Source organism: Lutzomyia longipalpis, chromosome 3 (assembly GCF_024334085.1).
Source record: "Lutzomyia longipalpis isolate SR_M1_2022 chromosome 3, ASM2433408v1".
In the NCBI taxonomy this organism is placed as follows: Eukaryota; Metazoa; Arthropoda; class Insecta; order Diptera; family Psychodidae; genus Lutzomyia; species Lutzomyia longipalpis.
Genome location: NC_074709.1, coordinates 21,217,167 through 21,245,051, shown reverse-complemented (window position 1 = coordinate 21,245,051; position 27,885 = coordinate 21,217,167). Strand labels below are relative to the sequence as shown.

At 34.1% G+C, this 27,885-nt stretch overlaps 2 protein-coding genes across 7 annotated transcripts; one reads left to right on the top strand and one right to left on the bottom strand.

The window, feature by feature from the left end:
- Positions 1-15,847: 15,847 nt before the first annotated feature.
- On the top strand, positions 15,848-24,932 carry LOC129792633 (uncharacterized). 6 transcript variants are annotated; one of them, XM_055831921.1, is made up of 7 exons: positions 15,848-17,065; positions 18,479-18,622; positions 18,693-18,854; positions 19,373-19,549; positions 19,621-19,767; positions 23,449-23,732; positions 23,807-24,932. In XM_055831921.1, exons 1-7 carry the CDS (start codon positions 16,666-16,668, stop codon positions 23,879-23,881), a joined length of 1,389 nt encoding a protein of 462 aa, XP_055687896.1. In that variant the 5' UTR covers positions 15,848-16,665; the 3' UTR covers positions 23,882-24,932. The 6 variants fall into 6 exon arrangements, with proteins under 6 accessions (XP_055687896.1, XP_055687895.1, XP_055687898.1 ...); XM_055831920.1 differs by having other exon boundaries at positions 19,609-19,767; XM_055831923.1 differs by lacking the exon at positions 23,807-24,932 and having other exon boundaries at positions 19,621-20,072; positions 23,449-23,559.
- A 322-nt stretch (positions 24,933-25,254) lies between these two features.
- LOC129792602 (heat shock 70 kDa protein cognate 4-like) lies at positions 25,255-27,721 on the bottom strand. Its single transcript, XM_055831820.1, has 3 exons — positions 27,601-27,721; positions 27,026-27,358; positions 25,255-26,963 (listed from the first exon to the last, which is right to left on the bottom strand). The coding sequence occupies exons 2-3, from the start codon at positions 27,348-27,350 to the stop codon at positions 25,354-25,356; spliced, it is 1,935 nt and encodes a 644-aa protein (XP_055687795.1). The 5' UTR covers positions 27,351-27,358; positions 27,601-27,721; the 3' UTR covers positions 25,255-25,353.
- Positions 27,722-27,885: the final 164 nt, after the last annotated feature.

Below are 27,885 nucleotides of genomic sequence, written 5' to 3'. Positions count from 1 at the left end.
CATATGATAAGGAGTAAAAATATTTTTAAAAAAAAATAATAAATAACATAAATATTCCTATTCTAAATATTTGATCTTCCAAATCGTTTCTACAAAAATGAATAAAAGTTCACAACGTCTCTCACTTTCACACAAACAATTCAAAACTGAAAAGTGGAGTAGGTCCCTTGAGATACAGCTTCACAATAGGTGCTCCTTGGGGCATCCCTTGGGGTGATTTAGTATATGACTGAAAAATTGCAAACCTACTGTTGAGTGAACTTTTCCGTGAAATATTGATTGATTCCTGTTTGGGTGTATTTACATATAAGAGGTGGTATTTAATGTTTGATTTCCATCAAATTGAATTTATTAGCAAAACTGTTTATTTTACCCACAGGGCAATAGAGAAAGGGTTTGGATGTTTTCCCTGGCAAATAAAATGGGAATTACAAATTAAATTATAATTTTCACTGTCGGCCATAAAGTTGCACATATAACATTACATTTAATGCTAAACCAGATATCCTCATCCTCCGCCCATGTTGGTGTATGGTGCGCTCTTTTTTTCTGCATTTGCTAACTCACCTCATCCACTTTGGCGGATGCCATACACAGAGATTTACCGCAGCCCACCCCATCAATTTTGCCCAACCCGATCCTGGTACAAAAAAAACTGTAGTGAGGGCCTTTGAGGAGAAACGTGGAAAAATTTCATTATGTGGTTGAATACGGGGGACTCGTTTTGCAAGAATAACATATAGGTTATTGAGAAAATTCGTTGACCTTATCTCGACAGACTAATCATCCTTTGTAGCGCTATGATCAGGCGAATGTAAATCTGCTCTTAGAATTAGATCCTTAAGTCGACTGTAACTGTTACAGTTGTCCTCCCCTCGCGACGGTAAGCTACCCTTAAGTTACAGGCCCTCAAATAGACGAAGAAAGGAGTAGAAAAGAAGATAAAAGAACAATTGAGCGCAGCAGAGAGAAATCAGAAGAAGAGAATGATGATTTATTCTTAGCTTAGTTGAACTCACTCAGTCGCGTGCGCAATAGTTGTGAGGAACACGATCAAAGGTTACTGGGGGAGTTGTTCGCAGCTTCCATGTAGCGGTCAGTGAGCTGAAGTGCATCACGTTTGAAAAATATGCAAGAAATTGAATGATTCAAACCGTCTTAGCGTCTTTACATTAAATTATTTTGTTATATTTAACGTTAAAAACAATTTAAAAAAAAACTTAGGGAGCAATTTTGGACAAAATAAAAGACAAAATATTTTGAAAATACAAAATATTTTGACATTAAATGTAATTTTGCACAAAATATTTCTCTAAAACTTTTGTCAATCTCTCCACAAAAGAAATTTTTGCAATTTTAGGTACAATAATAGGTGAAATATTTTGAAAAACTGAAAAATTTTGACGTTTAATGCAATTTTAGACAAAAGACAAAAGATTTTTTGTGTCAATCTTTTGACAATCTTGTGAGAACGTCTCCACAAAAGATTTTTATAGGAGAATTGTAATTTTGCACAAAATAATTTATACATTACACAAGAAATATTTTGTGTTTTACAAGCATCTCGTCGAGGTGCTTTTATAAAATCAAAATCTTTTGTCAAACTGGTGTTTACGCGTTGCATTTTTTAAAAGTTTTCTGTCATGTTTCTCGAAATAGGGATAATAATGCAATTTCGGGTAATTGTGAAGCTTTGTGCAAAGGGAATTTGTGGAATGATATGAAATTCAGCCAATTTAGCTGTGTCCATTTTCCCTTTTAGCGGTGTTGGGCAAAAATGTTATGGAGAATTTCTCTGTCTTTCCGGCAAAAATTTGGGAGATCGCTGACAAGTTCTAACCCTATATAATCAGGATTTTGGATCAGAGATCCCTTCCCTATGTTCCCGATGCGACTTCTTATGTGCAAAAACGAAATATGTAGGGCTAATTAATGCAATAATATATGAGTCAATCAATTCATGTAAAAGAGAATCATATCAGAGTGACTCATTAACATTTTCTTGGTGTAACGAAAATCGAACTGATGAGCTAGAAGTCAGCTGGTTTTGTGATCTTCCCAACATCCTTAGGGTACCAAATAGACTACACGCATGCTTGACTTAATTTCCCTAAAAATTAATTCAGTTCAGATTGTTCAATTGCCCCAATCGTAAACATAACCTAATAGGAATGTTATCTTCTTCTTATTTTTTCCATCTGAAACTCTCCACTCGAAAGAAAAAACACGTCACAAAAGACGACAAAATATATCAAAAGTCTCCCAAAAGATATTTTATTCAAAATTGCTCTTCATAAAATGTCTTTTGTAGACTTCACAAAAGACAAAATATATTTTATTTTGTCCAAAATTGCTCCCTTAGTTTTTAAAAATTTAGTTATAGTATTAATTACAAAAAAAAAATACATTTTTTACGCTCTTTGAAAAAATCGATTTGGAAAAATTTCTCCTCGTTCACAACCTTTAGACAGGATTAAATTTTTAATGAGAAACTCCCACGAACCTTTGGACAAACTCCACATTTACATGGCACTATTGAGGGGGAATACCAACGAAAAACTCAGACAGTTTATAATTATTTTGTTGAAAAAGTTAATTTTGCATGAAAATGGCAGGACATGTGTGTGACTGTTTCACACATTCGAAGCGCGCGAGAGTGCGGCGAAAAAAAATTAGAAAAATGAGACACCCACAAGGATTAAAGTTAAATAAAAAAAAAGAGAACACCGAGAAAAAAAATACTCATGAAAATGGATTATGTTGGAAGTCGTAAATTAGTGATATTTTTGAAAAAAAAAAACGTGTGAAAAGTAATATATTTTTTAAATGAATGACGTGCATAAAAATCTATTAGAACTGGAACTTTATTTTCCACAGCAGCTCGTTAGTTGAATACTATTTAGTATTTATACTGCATTCAAATTGGACGAAAAAATTATTTTTAATTGACATATTCTTTACAAAAATTCAATTTTATTTTCTTCTAAGTTATCTTTTATTTTGTAAAATGTTAGAAGCATTTTGGCGATGGATTTTAATATTGGAGAAAGTACATGAACACTACAAAACCAATTCTCGTGGCACTTTTGTGACACAAGTATATTATGGGAAAAGGCGAGCATAGTAGGTATTTGGGGTATTTGGTATGAGCCTGGAACACTTTCTAAAGTAGCATAAATCTCAATTTTCATGACATTTTGTTGTCGTGCGTCGTCTAAGAGAGACTTTCTCCATACATTCAGGAGGTTTCTGGGATTCCCCATATGACGGTAGGAGAGCGCGGTGTTGTGAGTTTCCCGAGCATCATTTTAATATATTATGTTGGGGATGGGTGTTATGTATACTACTTGACAGTGGTGAGCGTGAGTCAAGGGGAGGAAAAAGGGATAAGACTGGCAAGATGGGAACCTTACCGAGGATATGGGCTCCATGGGGAGCATGTCATTCCGTTGACAGCGTGAAGTGTTGAATTTCCACAGTGTATTTAAATATTTTAAATATTTGGAAGAATCGAATGTTAAATTGAGCAAGACGAGATGTTGGCATTTGCAAAAATTTAGCCAAGACAAATTATGGAAAAGCTAAACTGAATTCGATCCAGAGAAGGAAGAAAAAATTTCCCTGATGGGATCCATATTCATTCAGTATTATAAAATAAATTTTATCTATACTTATTATAATACTGGCATGTACAAAAAGCACAATTCTCAAGGAAGTATTATCCTCAGAATTGAATATAAAGACTTGCAGGAAAAAAGGTAATTTGATGATGATAAAAATGAAGTTAAGAAAGAAAAATTTAATTTAATTTTCTTTTTCATTTTACGATTTAATTCAAATTATCTTTATTTTTCTTAATTGAGAGCCCAATTGATAGAACAATGAGCTCGCATACAAAAGATCCCCGTATTGAATACCAAACGGGTTCGCGGGACAGGATGAGGGAAAAACCAACTATATACACTATATTTATCCTAATAGGAAAATCTTATACTTTATTACATTCTCCTCATGGGAAAAGCCCTGTAAAATTGGGTAAACACGTATTGTATATAAATTATTAAACATTCAACGAAAAATACATGTAATTCATCATTTTCGTTTACGGATGATGCCTCAAGACGAGACACTTTCGTGAAGTTTATGGCATGTCTCGAGGAAGAAAATTTACCTCACTCTGTGGCTAATCATTGTTATTCTGAAATGCATTAAAATGTCACAAAATCGCGAACGGTTAATGTAGCATCAGCGTGGGTGGAAAATTTTTCGTCATCCGGATGGAAAAAGTGTCGCTGACTTCCCACCTGACGGTGTGGGGGTTGAGGGTACACCATGGGGAAGGCTGAAAAGCTGATGCCTCATTCACTTTATCGTAAAATTTTTACCGTGGCACTCATTGAATTTTCTGTGACAGGTTCCCCAGCAGAAAGGGACGCGCGAGGATGGATTATTTTGATGGATCTGCCGGTGCATGAAAATTCAGTACGGGAAATGAGGACGACAAGATGATGGGGGCGAGGGTAGCTCTCTGTTTATGGTTCATGGCATTTTCTCACCCTCCTTCAGTCGAAATATGCAAAAATACATTTTCGTCAGCTTGAAACATTCACATCAACATCCATCGGGGGAACCTTTTGCCCAAATATCTCTCAACCACTGCCCCGGGAGCTTCCATAGATGCTTTTTTTTTCACCTCACCGCACCTCATACTTTTCCCATTCACCTTGCTCTCCTCCACCCATAGAATTCCTACATATGAGATATTTTGAGGGAAATAAAAAATTATTTCTTCTACAAATCGTGACTTTTAACAATTTTCCGTGGCGGCTTTACAATCTTGCAAAGCACTCTCTTACAATATGATTTAAGGGAAGATGCTTTTATATACGAAAATATCCTCGAAAAACTACCTTTCCAAATAATTCCAATTTATCACACATGAAATGACAAAATCCAACATTAATCTTCATTTTACCACGTCATATTGCTAAAGCTCTAAAAATGTTTCCCATCCGAGTGTCGTGATGTTACTTTTTTTGGAGTTGAGAATTAATTACAAAATTAATTACAGCAAAGAAATGATTTCTGAGTCTACTAAATGATGAAAGACGGGTAAACTTTCAATTATACTTACAGTGACTTTACGTCAAGATCATTGATATTTTTTTAAGTAGTAATGTCCTAGACTATATATTACTTACTATTCACCGAATTGGTAGAAAGAAAATGGAGATGAAAGATTTCGTATTATTAATTTTATGACATAAACAACGATGTTCTCTATATGCGAATTTTTATTTGACTACGGGTGAAATTCTATAATTTTATAATTCTGGCTTAAGTTCTATAATTTAGACTTAAGTTTTTCAAACCAGGCCTATGTCTTTAAAGCTAAAAACAATTTTTTTATAAACTACCAAACCTTTCAAGTTTAAGCTAATTTTTTTAAAGTTTGGTCTAAGTATTTCCAAATTAGATTTCCTAATTCAATCAGGCTTAAGTCTTTTGAACTAGGCCTAAGCTTTTAAAGCTAGGTCGAAGTGACGATGTAGCATCTCCCGCTTCTTGATCATGTCTTCAGGTCCTTCAGGTGGATTCAAGCTGGCCTAATTTGAAAAACAATTCGACTTAAAGCACTTATGACATGGACTAAACCAAATTCGGTTGCGCACCGGATGATTCCCTAGATCAATATTGGTCGATATATCGTAGTTAAAAAGAAATCCTTCACGTTATTCTATTTTAAATTCAAGAATACTTTAAAGACAATTACGACACTAAATGGCAAAAAAATAAATCTGAATAGTCTGGTATTCCTATATGGTTAATGGTTGTGTTTTGTTCCTTACAGTGGTCACAATTTTTTCTTCTTGTTTTGACCTCATTTTTCGCAGGAAATGAAAATTCCGCGATAGTATCTTATGATGGTTTTACTTACCCAAGGAGGATGCAGATGTGACACACTCTAACCTTTTTTCACTCACCCCCAACGACGCTCTATATTTACCGGAGAGCTTCATTAATATTTTTTTCAATAAATTGTGTTAACGTTTGTTCCTTTTCTGACGCATGAGTAAAAGTTTTTGTATCTACTTATATACAGGTGAGTGTTCTCTTTAAATAGCATCATTGAGAGTGTATTGATGACAAAATAAAGTGGAGGAACATATAGAATTTCCTCTTCAAAGTGCTCTCTTTCCATTTCAGTGATGAATATAATTTCCCTTTGGTTAATTGAATTATTTCATCCATAGCCCATGAACCATGAATGTGTTTCGCAACAAATAAGTGCTATTTTATAGCACCCAATATAGATTTTCTCCTCTGTTAGGACTGGAAGAGATTCTATTCAACCCCAAACTCATCTTATTTGCGTTTTCAACCCCTGAGTGAGTTTTTTTTATTGGGAGAGCAAAAAGTGCTCCGTAGAGTGGAATAAATTGCAATGGATGCAGGTGAAGAATTCAATCATGGAATTAGACCAAAAGCACTGAATTGATATCCCACATCCGATGCTGCTTGCTCAGTGAACAATCTCTAAATCACATCCGAATTTGAGCGGATTTTGAATGAGTTTATGAGTGAAGAGAAGGGGGTAGCTAATTAGGATAAAATCATTAAATATGGAATATCAAATTAATATTATTTAGATTAAAATAAATGTGGAATTTTCAGGAAAATTCGCTTTGAAAAAAGAAATAGTTTACTAACAAATTAGAGAATCCATGCACTCGCAAAGTTAAGCATATTCTTCATGTTTAAATAGGTAACGAATCAATATGTACCTACATATTTTGAATTTTCCAAATTTACAATTTTTTTTAAAAAGTACTTATTGTAAGTTCAGCAGTGTGGACTAATCAGACTTAAATCAGAAATATATTTCTTTTGTAAGGAAACTAAAAAGATAGATAAGGTATTACAAGTTCGTAATACTTGAAGTCATCCGTGGAAAATAATATTTGGAATCATATTTGTAAAAAATACGGAAATATCTGTATTTGCCAAGATAAGAATGTGGATGAAAAAGAAATTTTACAAATAGCATAGGATTTCAAAGGGCAAGTCATGCGGAAAAAAGGTTCTTTATGAAGAAAATTCCGTTCTGAAAGGTAACTGTAGGAAAATGAAAATCTATCCCCATGATATTGTACTCTATTAAATGATAAAAGATATTGATTAAGCAGTAAATTCAATTTCAACTCTTATGCGCTTTAGTAAAAAGTTCATCTAAAGTATAATTAGGAAATGTGCTCTGTGCACTTGCAGAGATCCCCTTGGGGTATGGTGGCTTGTGTTAGTCAATGTGTGAAATTTTTAATAATTAAGTCCTCTAGAGTTCTACTCTCTCTCTGCACCTAACGTAACCGCGAAATTCTGCTATGAAAAAGTATTTTCTTCTAGCGATTCACGGCACTTTTTTTTATTCAAAACTTTTCCCATAAGTTTTCCACCGCTTGGTCTCTTATTACTTCACTAATGGAAGCCATTGAACAATGCAAAGTGTGGAGATTGCCGAAGAGAGAATGTAACTATACCTATATACCTATATTGTAAATTATTTATAATGAAAATTCCTTTTAATAATTTCTTCTTCTTTATACCTACATTACATATTCCAACACGCTTTTTGGGAAACTACTTAAAAAAAATTGACTCCTAAAAAGAATTTTGAATAATGCCAAAAAATTTAGCGAAAGCATGTTCGTTGCAGATTTTCAAGTTAGGTTAGTTAGTTTTTCTTTTCAAGCCAAGCTTTAGATTTATAGGCCGGGATTAAGTTTTTTAAGGTCAAGCTTCTATGAATTCTGGTCTTTAAAACTTTCACTCTTTAAATGCCTCTTTATGATTTTCTAAGTAATATAAAAAATAGTCAATTTTCATTAATGATTTAAAAACCTATGTTCTCCTTTTCTATGTTTGGGTATTTATGTAGAAATCTATTATTTGAGAATAGAGAAAAAGTTTTAATAAAAATTGTAATTCATTTTGCATTCACATGTACCTCCGCTTTTTACCATATATGCTCGTTGTTGTTCTTTGAACGTTGAAATGTGCAGAAGCTCTTTTCTCATGTCGAACACCATCCTCAATGTTTCGTAGGTTCGTTGTGGCCGTATTGTGTATCACCGTGTGCAGAGTAAATGATAAATTGCATGATGTGGAGCGTCACAATAAAATAGCCCTCTGCTCCGTGCTTTTCTCACCAACAAAGTGTACTCTGGCAATGAACTAGAACTCTTGTGCACCTGCCTGAGAGGACATCCAATATACCACTCTATGGAGCTTCACGCACTATACAAAATATTGTGATGACGGATTAGATGAAAACATGCAACCAATTAATGTTTCCTACCTCACCATACTACCCTACCCTATCCGCAGTTATACATTCGCTAAAAGTTTATATGTATGTCTAGTTTATGTGTGTATATAGATGCAACCACAAGGTATACCTAATTCACTCACCTTGAAGCGCATTCACATTTCACTGCACCTAAATAGGATGATGTGGAAGCTTTTTGTGCCATCTAGATTGGATAATCTTTTGCACCCCAGGACACTGTGTGTCTCGCAATTTTTATCCCGGGAAGAGGGCTCTCAAACTCACTAGTTCAGTCCAAATGAAATCCTCATACAGAGTACATTTCATGTGTACTTTGTGCACACACCTAATGCTCATGTAAGTTGAACCCTAAAACCCTTTACTCATTTCCGTACACCTTTCAGGTGAAAAAAATCTATAACGATCACTTTGATCGCTGAGAATGTGATTAAGTAAATTTTATTCATTTTCCTTTTAATTTCATTGAACATTGTCAAAAAGGATTTGCATTTATAGTCAATACGATCACCTTAACGAGGAGTGATTAAAAAGAAATAAAAAGTACTGGAAAGTGGGATAATTGAATATAGGGTAACGGTTCAGATTAATTTATTGTACATAAAATACCTATAGAGTTTACATAAACAGGAAAGAATCACCTTCCTCCCTCATTCCAATAAAGCTTAGAAATAGACAATATTTTTCCGTGATTTTTCATACGCAAATGTTCAGGGCAACATGGACAGAATAATGTTACAAAATAAGTAAAATTTCCAGGAACGGGTTGACATAGTCGGAAGCGCCTCGCCACATCCGGGGGTCACCTCGAGCTCGTGAATATCGGGAGTGCAAACGAGGGCCACAGGGTATAGCGCTGGATGACCAATATGGGTTTCAATTTCATCAATAACCAATTCGGTGTTATTAAATGAATATTTGATATGCTTCCACACCCAAATAATGCAACCACATACCACTGCGATAGACGAAATTACATATTACAAGTAAGTATTAAGTATGTTTCAATTTCAGTGCGTAAAATGATAAAAAAAAAATTGCAAGAATTCGCAAAATATGCCATGAAATGGAAGATTCTTCTTAACCAAAAGATTAATTTTCTGATCAACAGATTTTTTTTTCCAAATTATCTGAATTTATGGGGCTCAGAATATTTTATATAGGTATTAAAGTTATCTATATAATAAAGAAAGGTCTGTTTGTTGGTAATCTTCGTGTCTGTACAGCTATACAAATCTACACCGTTTGACCGATCGCGATGAAATTTGGTACGGAGGCTCCTTATATCAGGCGCTTTCGAGTGGCCGTATCCATTTCCCCCCCAAAGCCCCCCTTCAGGTAGCCCCCATATAACTCTCATGCATTTTTCGCGAATTTTTGAATTTGGCGCCCGAAATGTTGTATGAAAATGATTTCTTCTCTTTGCAAAATTTTTTCTTTTGGAATTGATGGGTGCTCTCCATCTATATAATAAAGAAAGGTCTGTTTGTTGGTAATCTTCGTGTCTGTACAGCTATACAAATCTACACCGTTTGACCGATCGCGATGAAATTTGGTACGGAGGCTCCTTATATCAGGCGCTTTCGAGTGGCCGTATCCATTTCCCCCCCAAAGCCCCCCTTCAGGTAGCCCCCATATAACTCTCATGCATTTTTTGCGAATTTTTGAATTTCGCGCCTAAAGTGTTGTATGAAATTGATTTCTTCTCTTTGAAGCGACAATTTACATTGTTTGCTCTAAAATCAACAGGAGAGCCAAAAAATGCAAAAAAAACTGATTTCAGTCAAAAATATGTCTAAACTTCAAAGGAAAATTGAAAATTCTTATTTTTTTGGAATTGAAACTTCTTTCTCATGTAAAATATTTAATTCTTACCAATATTTTAGATATTCTTTCGATATCTATCTTCCATTAAAATTTTTTTCTTTCTTTAAAATTTGCGCGAAGCGCAATAAATTCCCGCGAAGCGGGGCGAGGTAAATTGGAGCGAAGCGACAATTTACCTCGTTTAAATACTATAGTTAGGTACACGCAATGAACAAGTTAATGAGCCAACAAATATTCAATCATGATTGAATCAACCAGCTTGATCAATGACTGATCAATAATTGATAAATCAACTAAATCAGTCAAACAATTGATATATTATTGATCATTTTGTTGATCAAAATCAAGTCAATTCTGATGCATTGACTCAATATTGACACTATCAATATTGGGTCAATTTCAGCTCAATCAATTTTTGATTATTGATTGATCAACTGTGGACCAAATATTGTTCTTCAAATTTTAGTTTTAAGGTTTTTAATTTTATTCTACATTTTTCCGTACTATGAGATGCTCAACATTGCGTAAAAGCAACTTAAGAGAATGCCTTATTGACAAAACGAGTTAGTTACATAGCTACCAAAAGTTCAAATATGGTTGATTCGACCGTTAAATGTGGAAGGAAAACAATTTTTTTGAACTTTGGGGAAAATTGAGTGAATCATTTATGTAAAATTTAATTGAACTCAATTGCTGTTAAGAAATTCTAGGATAATTGTTTTAGTTTATTTTCTTATTCATAATTTTATTCACGATAAAAAAATCATCTTTATTAAAATAGAACCTTAAACAAATTTTAAAAAAATAGAATATGTAATAAAATTTATATGTTTAATATATGTATGTATGATTACATAGTGGCAAAAATCAATTTTCAGGAAGAGAACCAAAACTCGAAAAACATTGGCGGGGGTTGTGCGATGGAGAAGCGCCCGTATAACAAAGTGCCGCCATAATTACTGAGAGAGTATTGGAAAATGGGAAAGTGACAATTTTCAACAGCTCTACGTGCTCTATTGCACTCATCCTCCTATCACCCAGAATCCATCCTTTTGCCAATATACACTGCAAGAGCTAGTCTATAGTGATATGCGGGGAATGGTGGAAAAATATATGCTGACATGATACCCATAAATCAATAGCTTCTCGATGGAATACAGTATGTGGCAGGTGAATAATGTTGAAGTTGACCATCTAGTATGGTAGTTGTAGATTAACACACTCAAAAGCTCCATATTTCCACCATGTATCCATCCCCGCTCTACCTCCCATGAGCACCATAAATGAGCTTAAAGCTTGCGGATTTGTGGGCATATGTGTATGTGTGTGGACATACAAGTGGAATTGAATAAATGAGTTTGTGGGAATGATCACGATGATAATGTCCTAGACAGAATAGGTGGCTATATATGTATGTCGTGTGATATAGAATGATGGTGACAGGTATGGGAGCTTCATGTCACATTCAAAAATAATTTTGTCGCTACTGTGGCTACTCTGCTGCTGCAAAACTTCATCCACCTATTGAAATTGACAGAGAAGTAGCAAAGCAACAGTAATAGACAATTTTAGTTTTAGCTGTGCTATTTTTTCAAACAGTTCTATATATATTTGTTTTTGAGGTCAACCTAATAAAGAGGATATTCGTCCTTTGAAAGCTCAAAAAAACAACATTTACCTCATAAATTTTTGTGAAAGGGAATTCGATCAACCTAATGTAATGAAATATCATTCAATTTTCCATTTTTTTTTATTAAAATAAAAAATATAATATGTTACAGGAGAGACAGACACTAAAAAAATTGAAACATATCATTAAATCCTTTAGTAATGCTCTATATTTAATCCATATATTATATTACAGCACTATTAGTGAAATGTACTCGACGAATTAATGAAATTAATAATTTATAATTTTTACTATGTCGATAATACCGACAGAGTACACATATTGTATATATAATGTGCGTGTTTTTTATATCAATCTGATAGCTATTTTACACAAATTAATAATAAAAATCACACAAAGTATCTCCGTGCCGTTTTATGGTATTCATTTTTTGCACAAAATTGATCAGTGAACAAATTGATTTTGCGTGCATATGATTAATTTGTCAAAAATATGAAAAAAAACATAAATATTTTATTGACGGAGAAATAAATAAAATAATTGTATAATTAACTGACTCATTTGCAGGTTAAATTAAATGATAATTGTTTATTTTTATTATTTGGTAATTGGAGTCAAAAATGAATGAAGTAAGCTCTTGTCTATCTGTAACAGAGCTTTAGAATAGTTACATAATAACTATGAATTTATGAAATAAATTATTAATAATTTTCCAAGAACTACCTGAGATAGCCTCACTCTCCCCTATTTGTTGCACATAGCCCACGTTCAGCTTTTCATGATGAAGTATACGTACCTTTATTAATAATAAAATCCTAAAAATCCCAGGCACTCTGACAGTGTTTCAAATGAAAGCTCCCACAGTGCTGACCATGAATTCTTGAGCCAGGCAGTGTACTCCCCAAGAGCAATATTCCATACCGCTGATATTCACTATTCTTCCCTTTTTCCCCCTGCACATGCGACATGTCATGTAAATAATAATAAAAAAGCATATCTGACTCTCTACTCTACCTAGAGCGAACAATAAGTCCCCACCCCCTATTTTCTCACCAACTCCGTGTGTGTGCCTAATTCATATATAAAACAGGGATTAAAGTATTATCCCCCATTGAGGACGGCTGGAGCGGACATCCAAAACCATGAAAGGGGAATTTATCTGAAAAACAATTGGAATATTCCTTCAAATATTCGGAAAAGCATACTGAAAATGAAATATTAACACTTGGAGGATCGAAGTTTGTAACCTCAAAAGTTTCATCTTCATTTCATTTCTTTCATTTTCTCTAAAAAGAAAATATTTTTCAAAGTTTTCTTTCAACGATCTTGAACTAATTGAAGTTTCCTACACACAGATGTAGAAATTATCACGATATCTTTAAGAGATTTTACTCTGTGACGATTTAAAAAAAAATGTCATATTGGCCACGATGGCCAGAAAAATTCTCCAAGGGTTAAAAAAAATGCTATGTATCTACGTAAAAGAGATGTAGGTTTATGATTTTTTTTAGTTATGCTGTAGAAGAGCTCAGAATCAGTGAGAGCTCAGGAATTCAACCATCAGTATCAGTTCAGTGCTTTAGGGGAGCAAAACACGGGTTTTTACTTTTGAAAATACCTCATTTTTATTAATTTAATGCTACGTTTCGTAGACAGGCTGTCTCCTTCCTCAGGTACTGAGTATTTGGGGATCTTTCGTTCAAATTCTACGTTTATTTTTATGCAACATCAACAGGGAACAGTTTACAACTCTTTTCATTATAGCTGTATGGCATAGACTGGTAGATAGGCTGATTACATAAATAGAATAATTAAAAGTATTATGTAATGGATATGCTACAATATAATTTACATAATTCCAGCAACTTTCTATCCTATGGAATAATATAATTCCCACTTCGGAGACACCATACACTGTATGGGCTAAGAGGAAAATAAATTTTCAGAAATAATTATGCGAAAAAGAGATTAACCATGTTACAGCTCTAAAGAGACCGAGGGATGAAAATTGTGCAGCTTTCCACAATTTCCCTTGACATTTTCAGCGGCAGAGTGGAACTGTTATATACCCACTAATTAATCGCAGAGCTGAGGGACAGGTGGTTGGATGGGTCTCGTGTATATGTGTGCTTAAATGACGAATGTCGTTAATTAGTCACCCAGGATTTTTCGCTCCTGGATTCTGGCGTGTTCTCACTGAAAGTCAGATTGAAGGATAGCAAGGAGAGTTGGTTCCTGGGGATTGTGATATTGATGAACTGGGTCATAAATTAAAAGGAGTCTGAAAGACGAACACGAAAGTACCATTACGGCCTATGAAAAAGAAATGTTTCATGTGCCTTCAAATTGGTATATATTCAGTTTCAATTGAAAAAAATGTTTTTTTTTATTATTTAGAATATTTTAAAATAAGAAATTGTCGTGCTAAGTAATGTTGTCGTCTCTGATTGTTTATGTACTCATCTTTCTCTGATATATTTATGTACTACATATGTATGTAACTATGTACAGTACACCGTGGAAATCTCTTTTAATGAAGTCTGAAAAATTAGTTTTAAAAAAATATAAAATTTGTCAGTGAGAGTATATACCTAAATCTTCGCATTAGTTTTAATTGGATATCATCAAAATTAACGAAATAAATTATTCATTGTGAAATTAGGGAATTCAAACATGGCGTGAAAGTAAAATTAAATTAGCTACACAGAAAGGATTTTCCCCATCATCGAGTGACTTTTGCAGATTTTCCCAGTAAAATGCTATACACATATCCTGCAGATAGAGCACACATATACGTACATACATAGCATATTCACAAACAGGGATATGTGTTTATCAAACATTTCCCCACTTTAATTTCCTCTATTCCACCACATAGTGTTCCGTGTGCGACACAACGTGCCACACTATATTTGCATTGATGACGGCACGGGGTACCCTCGTAGACATGGAATGGCAATGCGTGAGTGATAGACGGAAGTTTTCGGGGGGAACTAAACATTAATGATGTCACTGCGTGGTGGGATTATTCTCTGTCCCCCCACAGGGGGGTAATTTGGTGTGCAAAAAAATCACTTTTATAAGTTGAGCAAAGTTTGTTAGGCAATAGGCGGCAAATTCAGCAGTCAATGACACATCAGACGAATCTTCCAGTAGTGGAAAACGCTTATGATGAAATTGAATTACTCGAAATAATTGAATTTCCTGTCACATCCATTAGAGTCCTTTATAGCCACTGCCTTTTATATACATACTCCCCTATACTTGGTGCTTTTGTAGCAACTTCCGCTCATTCAATCATGCAACTGTGAGACAATTTGACTCCTATACCCCAACTATATACCTCCTTTGAGTGCATTAATACTCGCCTACATTTAACTTGCAATGCTTCCAACACCTACAACAATCCTCGCAAATTTATGATCTACTGCATGAAATCATCATGGAAATTGCAATCATTACTTAAAGGGGGAAATAAATTGAGAGGGAAAATACTCTCTCTGCAATTTATGCTTTCTTTTCATGCGTAACAGACATTTTTTTTACGGAAGATTAATTTTTGATAGTGTTACAGAAAAGTTACCTCGGAGCTTTCGAGCTTTTTGGATGTAACTTTCAGGAGAATAAGGAATTTATCCTGTTAGATAAAACAGAAGCTTTATCCGAAATAGTCAAAGCGGTACGTAGCATAAACTTCAAATTGCGATAAAAGCTTTATGGTACTTGTTGCTACTTTCTGTAATTAATATAAATAAAAATTATGTTGATATTATTTCGTAGAAAAGTCTACACAAACACATTCCTACATATAATTTTCCTTAAATTTTTCTTTTAAAGAATTATTCTCATACCTTTCTCATCCCTAAACTTTGCAGCGCAATGAACGAATTCTCAAAACTTTTGCAGGAAGCTTTCGCGCGTGTGTATTGGATTTTCTTCCATGTCACTGGAAAAAGCTTCTATGCTGGAAAGCACACGATTTTGGGGGTAGGAAGCTCGTGTAATTCCGGAGATGTCAGTTTTCACCAATAGAGCAAAAGCTATGTGTGCGAGTATTTTTGCATTGAAACTCATCGTAAAGTAAATTCACCCGAGAATGTGACCTAAATAATCTTCTTCACTTCAATTTTCCATCGTTGTGAAGAGGTTTTTGCTGAATTTAGAGCCATTTTGTGATTATTCTCCACATTTTTTGTGCATTAAACAAAAGGAAAAGTGTGTGAATTTAGGGACAGATAGTTCTATAAAAATTTTCACTAGCAGATGATTGGATGTGCGGAAAATTATATTTTCACAAATTGCGTGACTTCGGTGTGACGAAAAAATAATTCTACCTGCATAAATTTGGAGTTTTCATGAGAACTACCAGAAGTGCTTTAAGTACATTTCTGTGAGGATTTTTCATCTGCAAAAGTGATGCAATAATTTTTTTTGTAGACAATTTACCTTTCATAACTCTTAGGTAACGCTCAGTGCTACATATAATAATTTTTCATAGAACATTTTTCATGGTGTAAAAAGGATGTTTGAATGTTGAGACGTAAGAAGAAACGACGAGAACAAATTTTGTGTTTCTTTCGTACCCTCTCTCATTGCAATTTTCTATTGTGAATAGTGCAGGAAAAGTTTTTTTTATTCGTTGAAAAAAGAGGAAAAAATGAAGAAAATGAAACATCACAATATGTAAAGAATTCACGGACAATTTTTCTGTAAGAAAAAACATGAAGCACAATCTATGAAGTGAAAGCTCTGTAAAGCTCTGCAGATGTAACAAAAAATTAATCAAGCGTGAAATTGTGCATAAATATTATGCTGCTCAGTATGCAAAAACATGAAATAAGTAGTGAATTATAACCCGCAACAAATGCTGTGTCAATTTTTTTCGGCCGAAAGTTCTTTAAACGTTAGACAGTATTTCTGTGCGTATTGTGCTTTCTCTCTATTTATCGCGACAAAGCCCAAAGTCATTCCCCGAAATACAATGAAAAGTGTCTACTGGACATTGAAATTGCGACTACTCACCCTGTGCTCACAGCGAACACTCTTTTACTCCGCAATTATCACTATTTACGGCTATCTAGCCATTTCTTATGTGCCTCCAGTTTTGGCAATAAACGCCACAATTAAGTCCCCAAACTTGGCAGTACACTCGCGAACCATGCCAGAAGCTGCTCTCGCAGTCACAGACCTCGGTGATGACGATGACTACAATGAGGATGATGATACTTTATCTGAAATTGAGAAGCTTAAGAGAAATGGATCAGGTATGACAATTAAATTATTTCTTGTTCTCTATGCACAAATTTTACAACCTACCGCGCGATTTTACACCTCCACAAACGCATGCGTCAACCCACAACTGATTGGGGGTGATTGTATTGAGTATTCCTCCATGAATTACAATTGGCAACACATTTCACTGACCCGAAGCATAGCAATGCAATGTATTTTATAACAAATCCATCACCAAAAAAATAACAAGAATCAATAAATATCTAGCTAAGAAAAAATTTTCCTATAAATTAGTACATTTTATTACATTCTAAAGTATTCTGAAAATACTTAAAATTGAGTTTTGCAGTTTTGTAAGCAGTAAACAACAATGTATGTACTGTACAGTACGTAGGTCAGCCGTAGATTGTCAATTTAATCTCATTGAGCTCATTGACACAATTATTCCTAAACTATTGATCAATTACTAATCATTAGTTTTGTACATGAAAAATGAATGGAAATGCCCCTTAAATTCTCGATTGAGAACATTACTATTTCTACAATCTTTCATATTCTTTCGATTTCTAACTCTAAAGCTCTAAAGGGTTTTTTTTTGGGCTGAATTTCATCAAGACATCAAAAGTATTTTAGGTATTTTGGCTATCTTTTGTCCAAATCTCCTAATAGCCTCTTTCACTATATTTGACCAAATGAAGCCACTCACCTTTCATTTGTAGATGCTATATAGTACTACGAGTGTCTAAAACACATTTCTATATGGAGAAGGGTGTATATAAATGGGGTATTTTTAGGCAGAAAATATTTCACACAATCGATTTATGTCTAAAAGTGATTGAAATTTTGCAAAAGGGTTGTAAATTTTGTTCTCAGACAGCCGCATAATTTCGTTCTAAAAAAATCGATTTTTAAATTGAAAACGGAAAGGATACTTGAAATTAAATTTTCAATTGCATTTATGGCTGAAAAATGTTTTCTTTTTAATGAAGAAAAAGCCAGTTGATATTTGTTTCTAGGCTGTGCCTTTTTAATTAAAATAAAATATGAAAAAAAAATTAAAATTGAATTAAAAGAAAATTTATTCTTACCTCAAGGAATTATCTGACAGAATCTCAGATAAAAATTAATTTGTAATAGGTTTGTCAAATTTATTGAAAGTTTTGTTATTTCTGTAAATTAATTTTATATGAAGGGATTCTCGTTTTATATGGTATCGCCACCAACAATGCAGACACATAACTATTGGCTAGATTGGCTATATTGTCATTCCTCAAATAAACATTTGTAGCACAATTCCTTATGTACATAACGTACTCTATCTCGAAATATCATGAAACTTGTGAAGCGCCATTGGCGCCTTTCCAAATCCTCGCCTGGCAAGAGATACTTTACACTTAAGCGAGGTGCGCATTATAAAATTGATTCCATCTTCCATGGGGCAACAGCCAAAGGCATGTACATTGGTGCTGATTGTGAGTTCACCTGCAACCAGAGACTGCGTCACGTTTTCTGCGACCCTAGCACCAATCAATGTGGCTGTGAGAAGAATTATCCTGTCATTATCGGCTATACTAAAGGATGTGCCAAACGTTAGTAAATATTTCTTTTAATAATTTTCTCCATCATTCAGTTTAATAAATGTTTCTTTTATACTTTTAGCGAAAAAGTTGGGCGATCAGTGCTTTTGGCACGAAACATGCGTCTACAGTGATCCCAATTCACTTTGTGTTCAAGTGAGTCACAATGCTCTCTGCCAATGTGTCGATGGATTCCATTCGGTCAGCTATCTAAAGCCCACAAAAAGGGTCTTCTGCACTGAAGGTAAGTACATGTTTCATTCATTTGCCTTTTCTTTTTAAATTAATCCTCCAGAAAACTTAAATACTGAGTTAAATGAGCTTTAGAACATACAGTAAACCTGATTTTTTGGTAGGTACAATACATTAGTTAAGGCTTTTCTTCATACGCACACTTTCTCTTAACCCTTTCACATCTATTGGGTCATACGCTGACCCAAACGTGAAACATTTTATTTTATGGATTTTAAATGAATTTAAATATTTTTAAAGTTGGAAATACGTTAAGTTTACGTAGAAGAGGTCAAATGAGACGTTTGACTTTGAAATGTCCTTTGAGGACATCCACAATGCAGACGCGAAAGGGTTAATATTAGATTCCCTATACTATGAAACACACCAGAAATCATATTTTATATCAACCTACATACATATCTATACTTAATATTTTTTAATAAGTAAATTATAGATCTAAACTTAATTTAGAAGAAATGTAGAGAATTCAAAGATCCCCTCCAATAAGATATAATTATTTTCTTAAAGATATGGCTGCTATAACGTCGGATCTTCCAACCCTTCTTGGTGTCACAACGGGGATTGCCGTACTGGCAGGGCTCATATGCATGGTTCTACATCTATTCTCAAAGGCCAAATACCCTCGACATCGGAATTATGCTGACGCAAGTCTGCCACCCCCGATACTCTACTCTAGCGATACTGGTAAGAATTTTTGGGATGAGAAAAGTGCAGTCTACATACAAACCTTAATGACCATAAAGTTCACATTACAGGAATCCCACTGACAATCCAGTCTGCGCGCCCATCTTCACGCAGCAGTATACGGTCTAGTGGGTCAGTTGGGTCATTTACAAATAGACGCGCCTCCAGTGTCCCGCAGGTCGGCTCAAAGGGTGTCCTGGTATCCACATCGCGGACAGGTGCGGCAAGATCAGCCGCCATATTGCTTATCTCTTGTCACATTTCTGCACTGAAGGCCAATAGTGCCAGTGAGAATGACTATAACTCGAACATGACCAAATACTTAGAGAAACAATTGAATCAGCAACGTCAATTGCTGCACTTGGAATTACCCGCCACCACCTCAAATAGGCGCATTAAAACTCTGCTGGGCTTCCCGGCGGACAGCGATGAGGACGAGGAACACGTCTATAGTTTAGATTATGGGGGATCCCTTGCGATAGGTGCACTTCCAACGCCAGCCAGTGATACAGCCAAAGTCGCGGTAAAATTCTCTCCAATAATCACATTGCCACTCCAACCAATAATTTCCTTTCTTTATGACCCATTTGACGACATCAATTGGCAGCCCCTGAAAACGTCCCAATAAATTTCTTACAACCCAATGCTGAAAAAAAAAGACCCACTGACTGGACTTCTCAGACCATTCAGACGGTCATTATGCTTTTTGTTGGATCATAAATCAGATTTTTTTTTTCAATTATCCTCTTTTTTATTTCTTTTGAAGTTGAAACACTTTATTGAGGGATTGTTTAGATAAGATGAAGAACATATAATTCATTCGAATAACATTCCGGTAGCATTTCCTGTTAGCAGAATAAATCGATATGTTGCTTTTTTCTTTAATAATTCTTCTAATACACTACTCTGAAAAAAATAGTTTGTAGCGATGTTTGTCAAAGTTTGTTAAAGGATATTACTTTGGAGGTAAATATGGAATTTAACAAACATAATTCGTATTTGGAGATGATTGGTTGTAAAATGTTTGTAAATTGAGGAAAAAATACAAAAAAGTACAAACTTTAACAAACATTTTACAAATTTTTGCAAACAAATTTTAATAAATTTGAAAGAACAACCTTTTTACAAACTTTACAAAAATGTTTGTATGCTGGTTTGTTTATAAAATCAAACATTAACAAACATATTTGATAAAGTTTGTTCAAAAGTTTGTTATTTTGGTGCATTTACAAGCTTTATCAAACTTTTTTGATAAAGTTTGTTATTTTGTTAAATTTTCATTAGAGTGGACGCCGTTTAAGGAAAGTGTGAAAAACCGATAAAAATAATGGATATTTTTTGAAATTCATTAATTATTTTGTGAATAGTCCCCAACTGTATAATTTTTGCGTACAGTTTGGAGTTCCTGGAGCATCTAAGTCATTAAATGGTAAGATATTTCAAGATAACCTCAATCATGAATGGCATTATCCTCGAGTTAAACATCTTTTTTATTTATTTATAGATAACGAGATGATTGAGGAGTTCTTTCCTCTGATCAGCCTGACGTCGCATACGGATGGACGGGGTGACGGATATACAGAAAAATTTCTTCAGAGAAAAATCAGTAATGTAATTAAATAATACTTGGTTATAATGATAAAAAAATGAATAAACTTTGTGGATTCTAATTTAAAAGAATGTCTTTTATTTTAAAAGATACAAAATAAACTAAACAAGCTTGTAATAATTTGCAAAGGTTTGTAAGGAGGGCTATGCGAATTTTCATACAAATTTTTACAAACAATTACAAGCTTCTACAAACGTGGGTATTATTTTTTGAAATAACAAACTTGGAGATTAAAAAGTAATCTCCTTTGACAAAAAAGGGCTTTGACTCCTTTTCACTTCCATGTTTGTTAAAAAATGTATGGGAGTTACAAACTTTGACAAACTCAAATACAAACCTTTTTTTTCAGAGTAATAATGATTCTGCTAAGATATTTCACAAAAAATTCACAAAAAATTGCTATAAAAGAGAACAACTCAATAAATTTGATTGAATTTTTATTTCTAAGTTAGATGACCTAACTAGTTATCATTTAAATCCAAGTTTATTCAAGTCGGACAACTACAGCCTGAGGTATATTCAAAAATATAGTCATTCAATATGGGTCCACTAAAATGACTACCACGTTCGAATCGCTTAACTGATTTTAAAAAATTTACCATATTTGGATAGGAAATTAAATTACCTTTTCATCGATAATCTAATTGTTAAAATAAAGTACTTTTTAAAAAGGTACTTCCGCCTCGGTTTACCAAAATGGCTCACAAGAAAATACCGTTAGATTAATTTTTGAAAACTTATCAGTTTTGGGAAGGTGAGAAGTGTACCTTTCTAAAACGGATAGACTTTTAAAAATCGGTTAACTACAGACGGAAAGCTACGAGAAAATTTCCTTATAAAATAAACCATTCTTATTTGCTTGGGAAACTTGGGGTGGATTTGTCTTGGAGAGGGTAGTCTATGTCTTACAAACAATACTGCATTCATAAATAGAAACTTACCATTAATATTCATCTTATCTAAATATTCCTCTAAATATACTTTCAACTTCTCCCTAATTCTCAGTTCTATGTAAAATTTTAATGGAATGATGTTAACTAGTGTGGTGAAAATTGTGTACCTAAATGTCTCGTAGAAATGTATTTATCGATGTTGTCAAAATAATCACTTCCTTACCATCCTTTCTATCAGTTGTTAGCAAAATTTAAAATTTCGCATAATGCCAACAAAGACCTGAAATTAATTACTTAATTATGTATTTGGCATTCAAGATTATGTGTCTTTAGGAATCAGTGTCGGAAATGTAACTACAAAGCCAGGCAATATGGCGGTTTATTTCAATTTTATTAAATAGTTATCAGAAAAAAACTGAACGCTTTAAGCTACTGAAGCAATTTAATGGTAAAACTTTTTTTGAAATCTCTCAAAATTAACTTGCTTTTATACAAACTAATCACGAATTCTTCACAGCTTTAAACTTCTAGTCAAAAATTTAAAAAATCAGTTATGATGCATACTAACTAAAATTTTGAAAATTTGCATTTTTTTTTCACAGAACCATTCGCAAAAGAAAAGAAATTTTTGAAAATTCCGCTTCCGAAGGGATTACCTGACTATTTGCATGATACAAAAAAACTTTCGCTTCTACTTTCTAATAGATATTGGTCTTGATTCTGAAGTCAATCTTGAAGTTTTATATTTTAAAATTTTCCTCTTTGAATTTTTAATTCATTAAAATATATTTAAATAGTTATTATAATTAAGTTTCAAGATCTCGAAATCTTGACTTCAGAATTCGGCCCATTATATCACAAGTAATTGAATTTACTTCATCTCGAAGAATTTTCCGAGCTGAGAAAAATTCTTCAACACCGCTACTTTTTTCCATTCTTTATCAGTCTTTACTTATAAGCGCTTACTTGACATAATAATTCAATTTAATAAATCACAAGCTTCAGTTTATGTAATTATGTTGTGTGTTTTCAGAATAAATAAACTTCTACACCATTTTTTTTAACACTTGGAGGACAAAACTGGCAATCACTGCCATTTTTTTAATCGTTACAGAATTAAGTCTATCTAACTAAGTAAATGTGGTAAAATCCACAGCTATGACTTCAATTACTTCAAATTCGTCGAAAGAAAACTTAGAAAAACGTTTTCTTTTAAAGAGATTTAGAGCAAAGTTAGAAGTTAGAAGTTTTAGTCCTCCAATGGTTAACGAAGATTCTTTAACACGTTTCTAATTCTTACTTCTTTACTTGATATCTGCGCTTGTAATTAAGTAAACTAATTAGGAAATCTTTGCTGAAAAATCTTTGTATTTTCCATTGCAAATTGCGGATTTTAGGTTCTCGACGACCAAGTTTAGCGTCAGTTCACAGTACGAGTTCATCGGTGAAGAGCTACAGTATGATCCGATTCGAGAAGGAATTGGAGCAGAAGCAGCTTCGGCAGGAGATGAAGGTTCGCCTGTCTCAGCTGCAGCGCCAAAATGTCCTTATTAACAATAGACCGCAAATTACTATCGTGGACGTTATGGCAGGTCCATCGAGATCTGCCATGGCAACGCCTAGTCCAATGACGCCCAACTCCACGGATGAACTCCTACCTATCGTCGATGAAAACCAAGAGGTAAAATTTAATAATTTTTTGGTCTTATCTAAGAATTTTCTTCTAACGATTCGTATATTTCTCTCCTATTGTAGTTCACATCACTCTTCACGAGCAGACCGAGTGTATCATTCAGCGGAGCAGGAAGTTCCACAGAAGGCCTCCTATAGAGATATTAAGAGACTTGGTATGAAAAAAAGGTTTTTTTTTTAAATAAACGAAAGTAAGACCAAGCCCTAGTTTTTAAATAAATAAATAAATAAACTTTTAAAAGATGGTAATGGTTCATAGTGAATCTTAAGAAGGTATTTGTTAGTTATTTTGTAAAATTTAAATTCAGAAAACTGTCCTAAATATTTCAACAAAAAATAGAAGCAAGAGAACCAAAGAGTGTATCAAGTATCATTAGATCCTTGTGAATGTTTAATGTTTTTCAGTTATATAATTAGATAATTAGCAAGAACTGTTTGTAAGAATTACTTACTATCACATGTTAATTAGTTAAAAGCGTTTAAAGAAAATCTTCCAACACTGTCAGTTCTATTTAAATACGTAGCTATTTGTTTTTCAAAAGCTGAAAATAATTTTTAATACTTACCTACCTTATATAAAAAAAAAAGTTTGTATAGTTGGAAACTTTATCACACTGAACATGTTAAGTGGAGGCTATCATAAATGCTGCAAACAAAACGGCAGACATTATTTTAAGATAAGTAAGTCGAAAATATTTGTAGATAGAAAGCGAATGTGGACATTTTGTTTAATGTTTTGAATTGTTAAATATCATAAATACAATAAGGACTTATACACAGGTGAATATCAAACAGTAGTTTTCATATAAAAAAAAATATGAATGATACATAAGCGCGTTAAAAAGAAATGGCATTATTCAGTAAAAGAAAGAGAAAAAATAATAAAGAGAAGCTAATTTTAAAGAAAACGCCTAGTACTTTTGATTTAAATGATGCAAAAATAAAAACAAATAATAATTTTTGCTCCCTAAAAATTTCTTTAACAACGATATTTTTTGCTATTAATTATTTATACATAACGACCTAATACTCGGAAACAATGTATGAAACAACTGTAACAAAAACATAGCCAAAAAAATTATTATAATCTGAATATTTATGTAATGTAAAAAGTTTGTCATCAAAAGTACACAGTTGTATAGAAAGGAACATCCAAAGGTTGGTGGAAATAAATCAAATTTCATGGAAATTTTTTGTTGTATTTTTTTTATCATTAATAGTCTTTAGAAAAGCTGTGTTTCTTTCAGGCATTTTTTTTTCTTTTCAAACTAGGACCAATCACAGATTTAGGATTTAGGTACTCTAGCGGCCACTTTTGGAACTTGCGAGTTTTAGAGAGTTGTGTGGAATCTTAAGATCTTTCATTTGAGCTTAAGTTGATCAAAATCAGCCAAGCGGTTCTCGAGTTATGGCCAATTTTCGATTAAAACTTGTAACGGCCATATTGACTAAACGGCTTCTCCGATTTTCGAAAATGAGGTATTTTATGTTAAATAAAAAAAATTCCTCAATAATTTTTAAATATTCTATTCAAGCAAATTTACATTTTCTTCAATAAAATTCGTATGTCTGTAAAATATTCTTCCAAAGATCTTTCAGTTTTTCCCAAGTTAATCTACTTCCTCAATAGTTGGTCCTGTCCCGGATTGCGGTGGCGGTGGAGGTGCTCCACCTGGCATATTAGGAGCTGCACCTGGACCTCCAGCTCCTTGATAGAGCCTCGTAATAATAGGATTGCAAACCTGTTCAAGTTCCTTCTGCTTATACTCAAACTCATCTTTCTCAGCCGTTTGATTGGAGTCTAGCCAAGAGATGGTTTCATTGCATTTATCTAGTATTGTTTGTCTTTCAGAATCGCTTATTTTATCCTTAACATTTTGATCCTCAATGGTGCTCTTCATATGGAAACAATATGACTCCAGAGCATTTTTAGCTGTAATCTTCTCGCGCTGCTTTTCATCTTCATTGCGATACTTCTCAGCATCATTAACCATGCGATCGATATCTTCTTTACTGAGACGTCCTTTGTCATTGGTAATAGTGATCTTGTTTTCTTTTCCAGTGGATTTTTCAACAGCAGACACGTGCAAGATTGAATTGGCATCGATGTCGAAAACAACTTCAATCTGTGGTACACCACGAGGAGCTGGAGGGATACCAGTCAACTCAAAGCGCCCTAGAGGATTGTTGTCCTTAGTCATAGCACGCTCACCCTCAAAAACTTGAACCAGGACACCTGGTTGATTGTCAGAGTACGTTGTAAAAGTTTGAGTCTGTTTGGTGGGTATAGTGGTGTTACGCTTAATTAGTACGGTCATTACACCTCCAGCTGTCTCAATTCCTAGAGACAGTGGAGTAACGTCTAGAAGCAAAAGATCCTGTACTTCTTCAGATTTATCCCCATGCAGGATTGCCGCTTGAACAGCAGCTCCGTACGCAACAGCTTCATCGGGATTAATACTCTTATTGAGTTCCTTTCCATTGAAGAATTCCTGAAGTAATTTTTGTACCTTCGGAATCCTCGTAGACCCACCAACAAGTACAATTTCATTAATCTGCCCTTTATCCATCTTAGCATCTCTCAATGCCTTAGACACGGGTTCCATTGTTCCCCTAAATAGATCAGAGTTCAATTCTTCAAATCTCGCTCTTGTGATGGATGTATAAAAGTCAGTTCCTTCAAATAGAGAATCAATCTCAATGTTAGCCTGAGACGACGCAGAAAGGGTTCGTTTAGCCCGTTCACAAGCTGTTCGTAGACGTCTAAGGGCTCTTTTGTTCGATGTTAAATCCTTTTTGTGTTTTCGCTGAAATTCCTGAACAAAATGATTCACCATCCGATTATCAAAATCTTCTCCGCCAAGATGTGTATCACCTGCTGTGGATTTTACTTCAAAAATTCCATCTTCAATGGTGAGGATAGATACGTCGAAGGTTCCCCCTCCTAAGTCAAAGATTAGGACATTCTTCTCTCCAGCTCCTTTCTTATCCAACCCATAGGCAATAGCTGCTGCAGTTGGTTCATTAATGATTCTCAAAACATTTAATCCAGCAATAACACCGGAGTCCTTCGTAGCCTGTCGTTGGGAATCATTAAAGTATGCTGGGACTGTTATGACAGCATCAGTTACATTTCGTCCAAGATAAGCTTCAGCAGTTTCCTTCATTTTGGTCAGTACCATCGAGGAGATTTCTTCAGGAAAGAAAGTTTTCATCTCACCTAGAAAAGTTAATTACAAAAAATTAATTAATGTATAAAAGAATTAAATGCATTTTTCTTACCTTTGTACTCCACCTTAATTTTTGGCTTTCCTCCGTCATTAATCAATGTAAAGGGCCATAGTTTCATATCAGATTGCACGGTGGCGTCATCAAAGCGACGTCCAATCAAGCGTTTTGCATCAAAAATTGTATTATTTGGGTTCATTGCCACTTGATTTTTCGCAGCATCGCCAATGAGGCGCTCACTGTCTGTGAATGCAACATAAGACGGCGTTGTCCGATTTCCTTGATCATTAGCAATGATATCCACCTTTCCATGCTGGAAGACACCCACACAGCTGTATGTTGTACCCAAATCAATTCCAATTGCTGGAGCCTTTGCCATGGTTTACCCTAAAATTTTTACACACATATGTAGCATTATCTCATGACTACAAATCGTCGTCACTTATGCTTCAGCAAGAAGAAGTGTCTAGAAATTTTCACTCATTCTAATTATAGCGATTTGCTCAAGCACTTTTCTACTTTTATTAGATCATCTCGTTATTCCTAATTCAATTTATAAATTGACAAGCTATTTTAGGATTAAATATGATGTGATTTAATCAAAAAAAGATGCCTTAAAATAATCCTACCTTGCTATGATTATGTAAAACACCGAACTGGAACTCTTAGGGCGAATTACTTTAATTGAGATCTTTGTGGGATAACTTCAATGCTCGAGAATATATTTTCAAGCGAGCCACCAACATTAAACTGAAAACTCTATTGCTCGGGACTTTCTTTAAATACATTTCCCCCTCGGATTTTCTAAATTGTCTCGTGAGCATCGTGAAAATTGACGTATATATACGAGAGTATATAAATATTTTAATATACATAAGTATATACTTTATGTGTAATTCTTTACTTCAGCGCAT

Excerpts from the sequence above, each read along its gene's own strand:
- LOC129792633 (XM_055831917.1), top strand. The coding sequence starts at position 16,666 with ATGCTGTGTCAATTTTTTTCGGCCGAAAGTTCTTTAAACGTTAGACAG. Across the intron at positions 18,623-18,692 it reads TACTAAAGGATGTGCCAAAC|CGAAAAAGTTGGGCGATCAG; the intron begins GTTAGTAAATAT and ends TTATACTTTTAG. Across the intron at positions 19,550-19,608 it reads ACTCTACTCTAGCGATACTG|TTCACATTACAGGAATCCCA; the intron begins GTAAGAATTTTT and ends ATGACCATAAAG.
- LOC129792602 (XM_055831820.1), bottom strand. The coding sequence starts at position 27,350 with ATGGCAAAGGCTCCAGCAATTGGAATTGATTTGGGTACAACATACAGC. Across the intron at positions 26,964-27,025 it reads AATTAAGGTGGAGTACAAAG|GTGAGATGAAAACTTTCTTT; the intron begins GTAAGAAAAATG and ends TAACTTTTCTAG.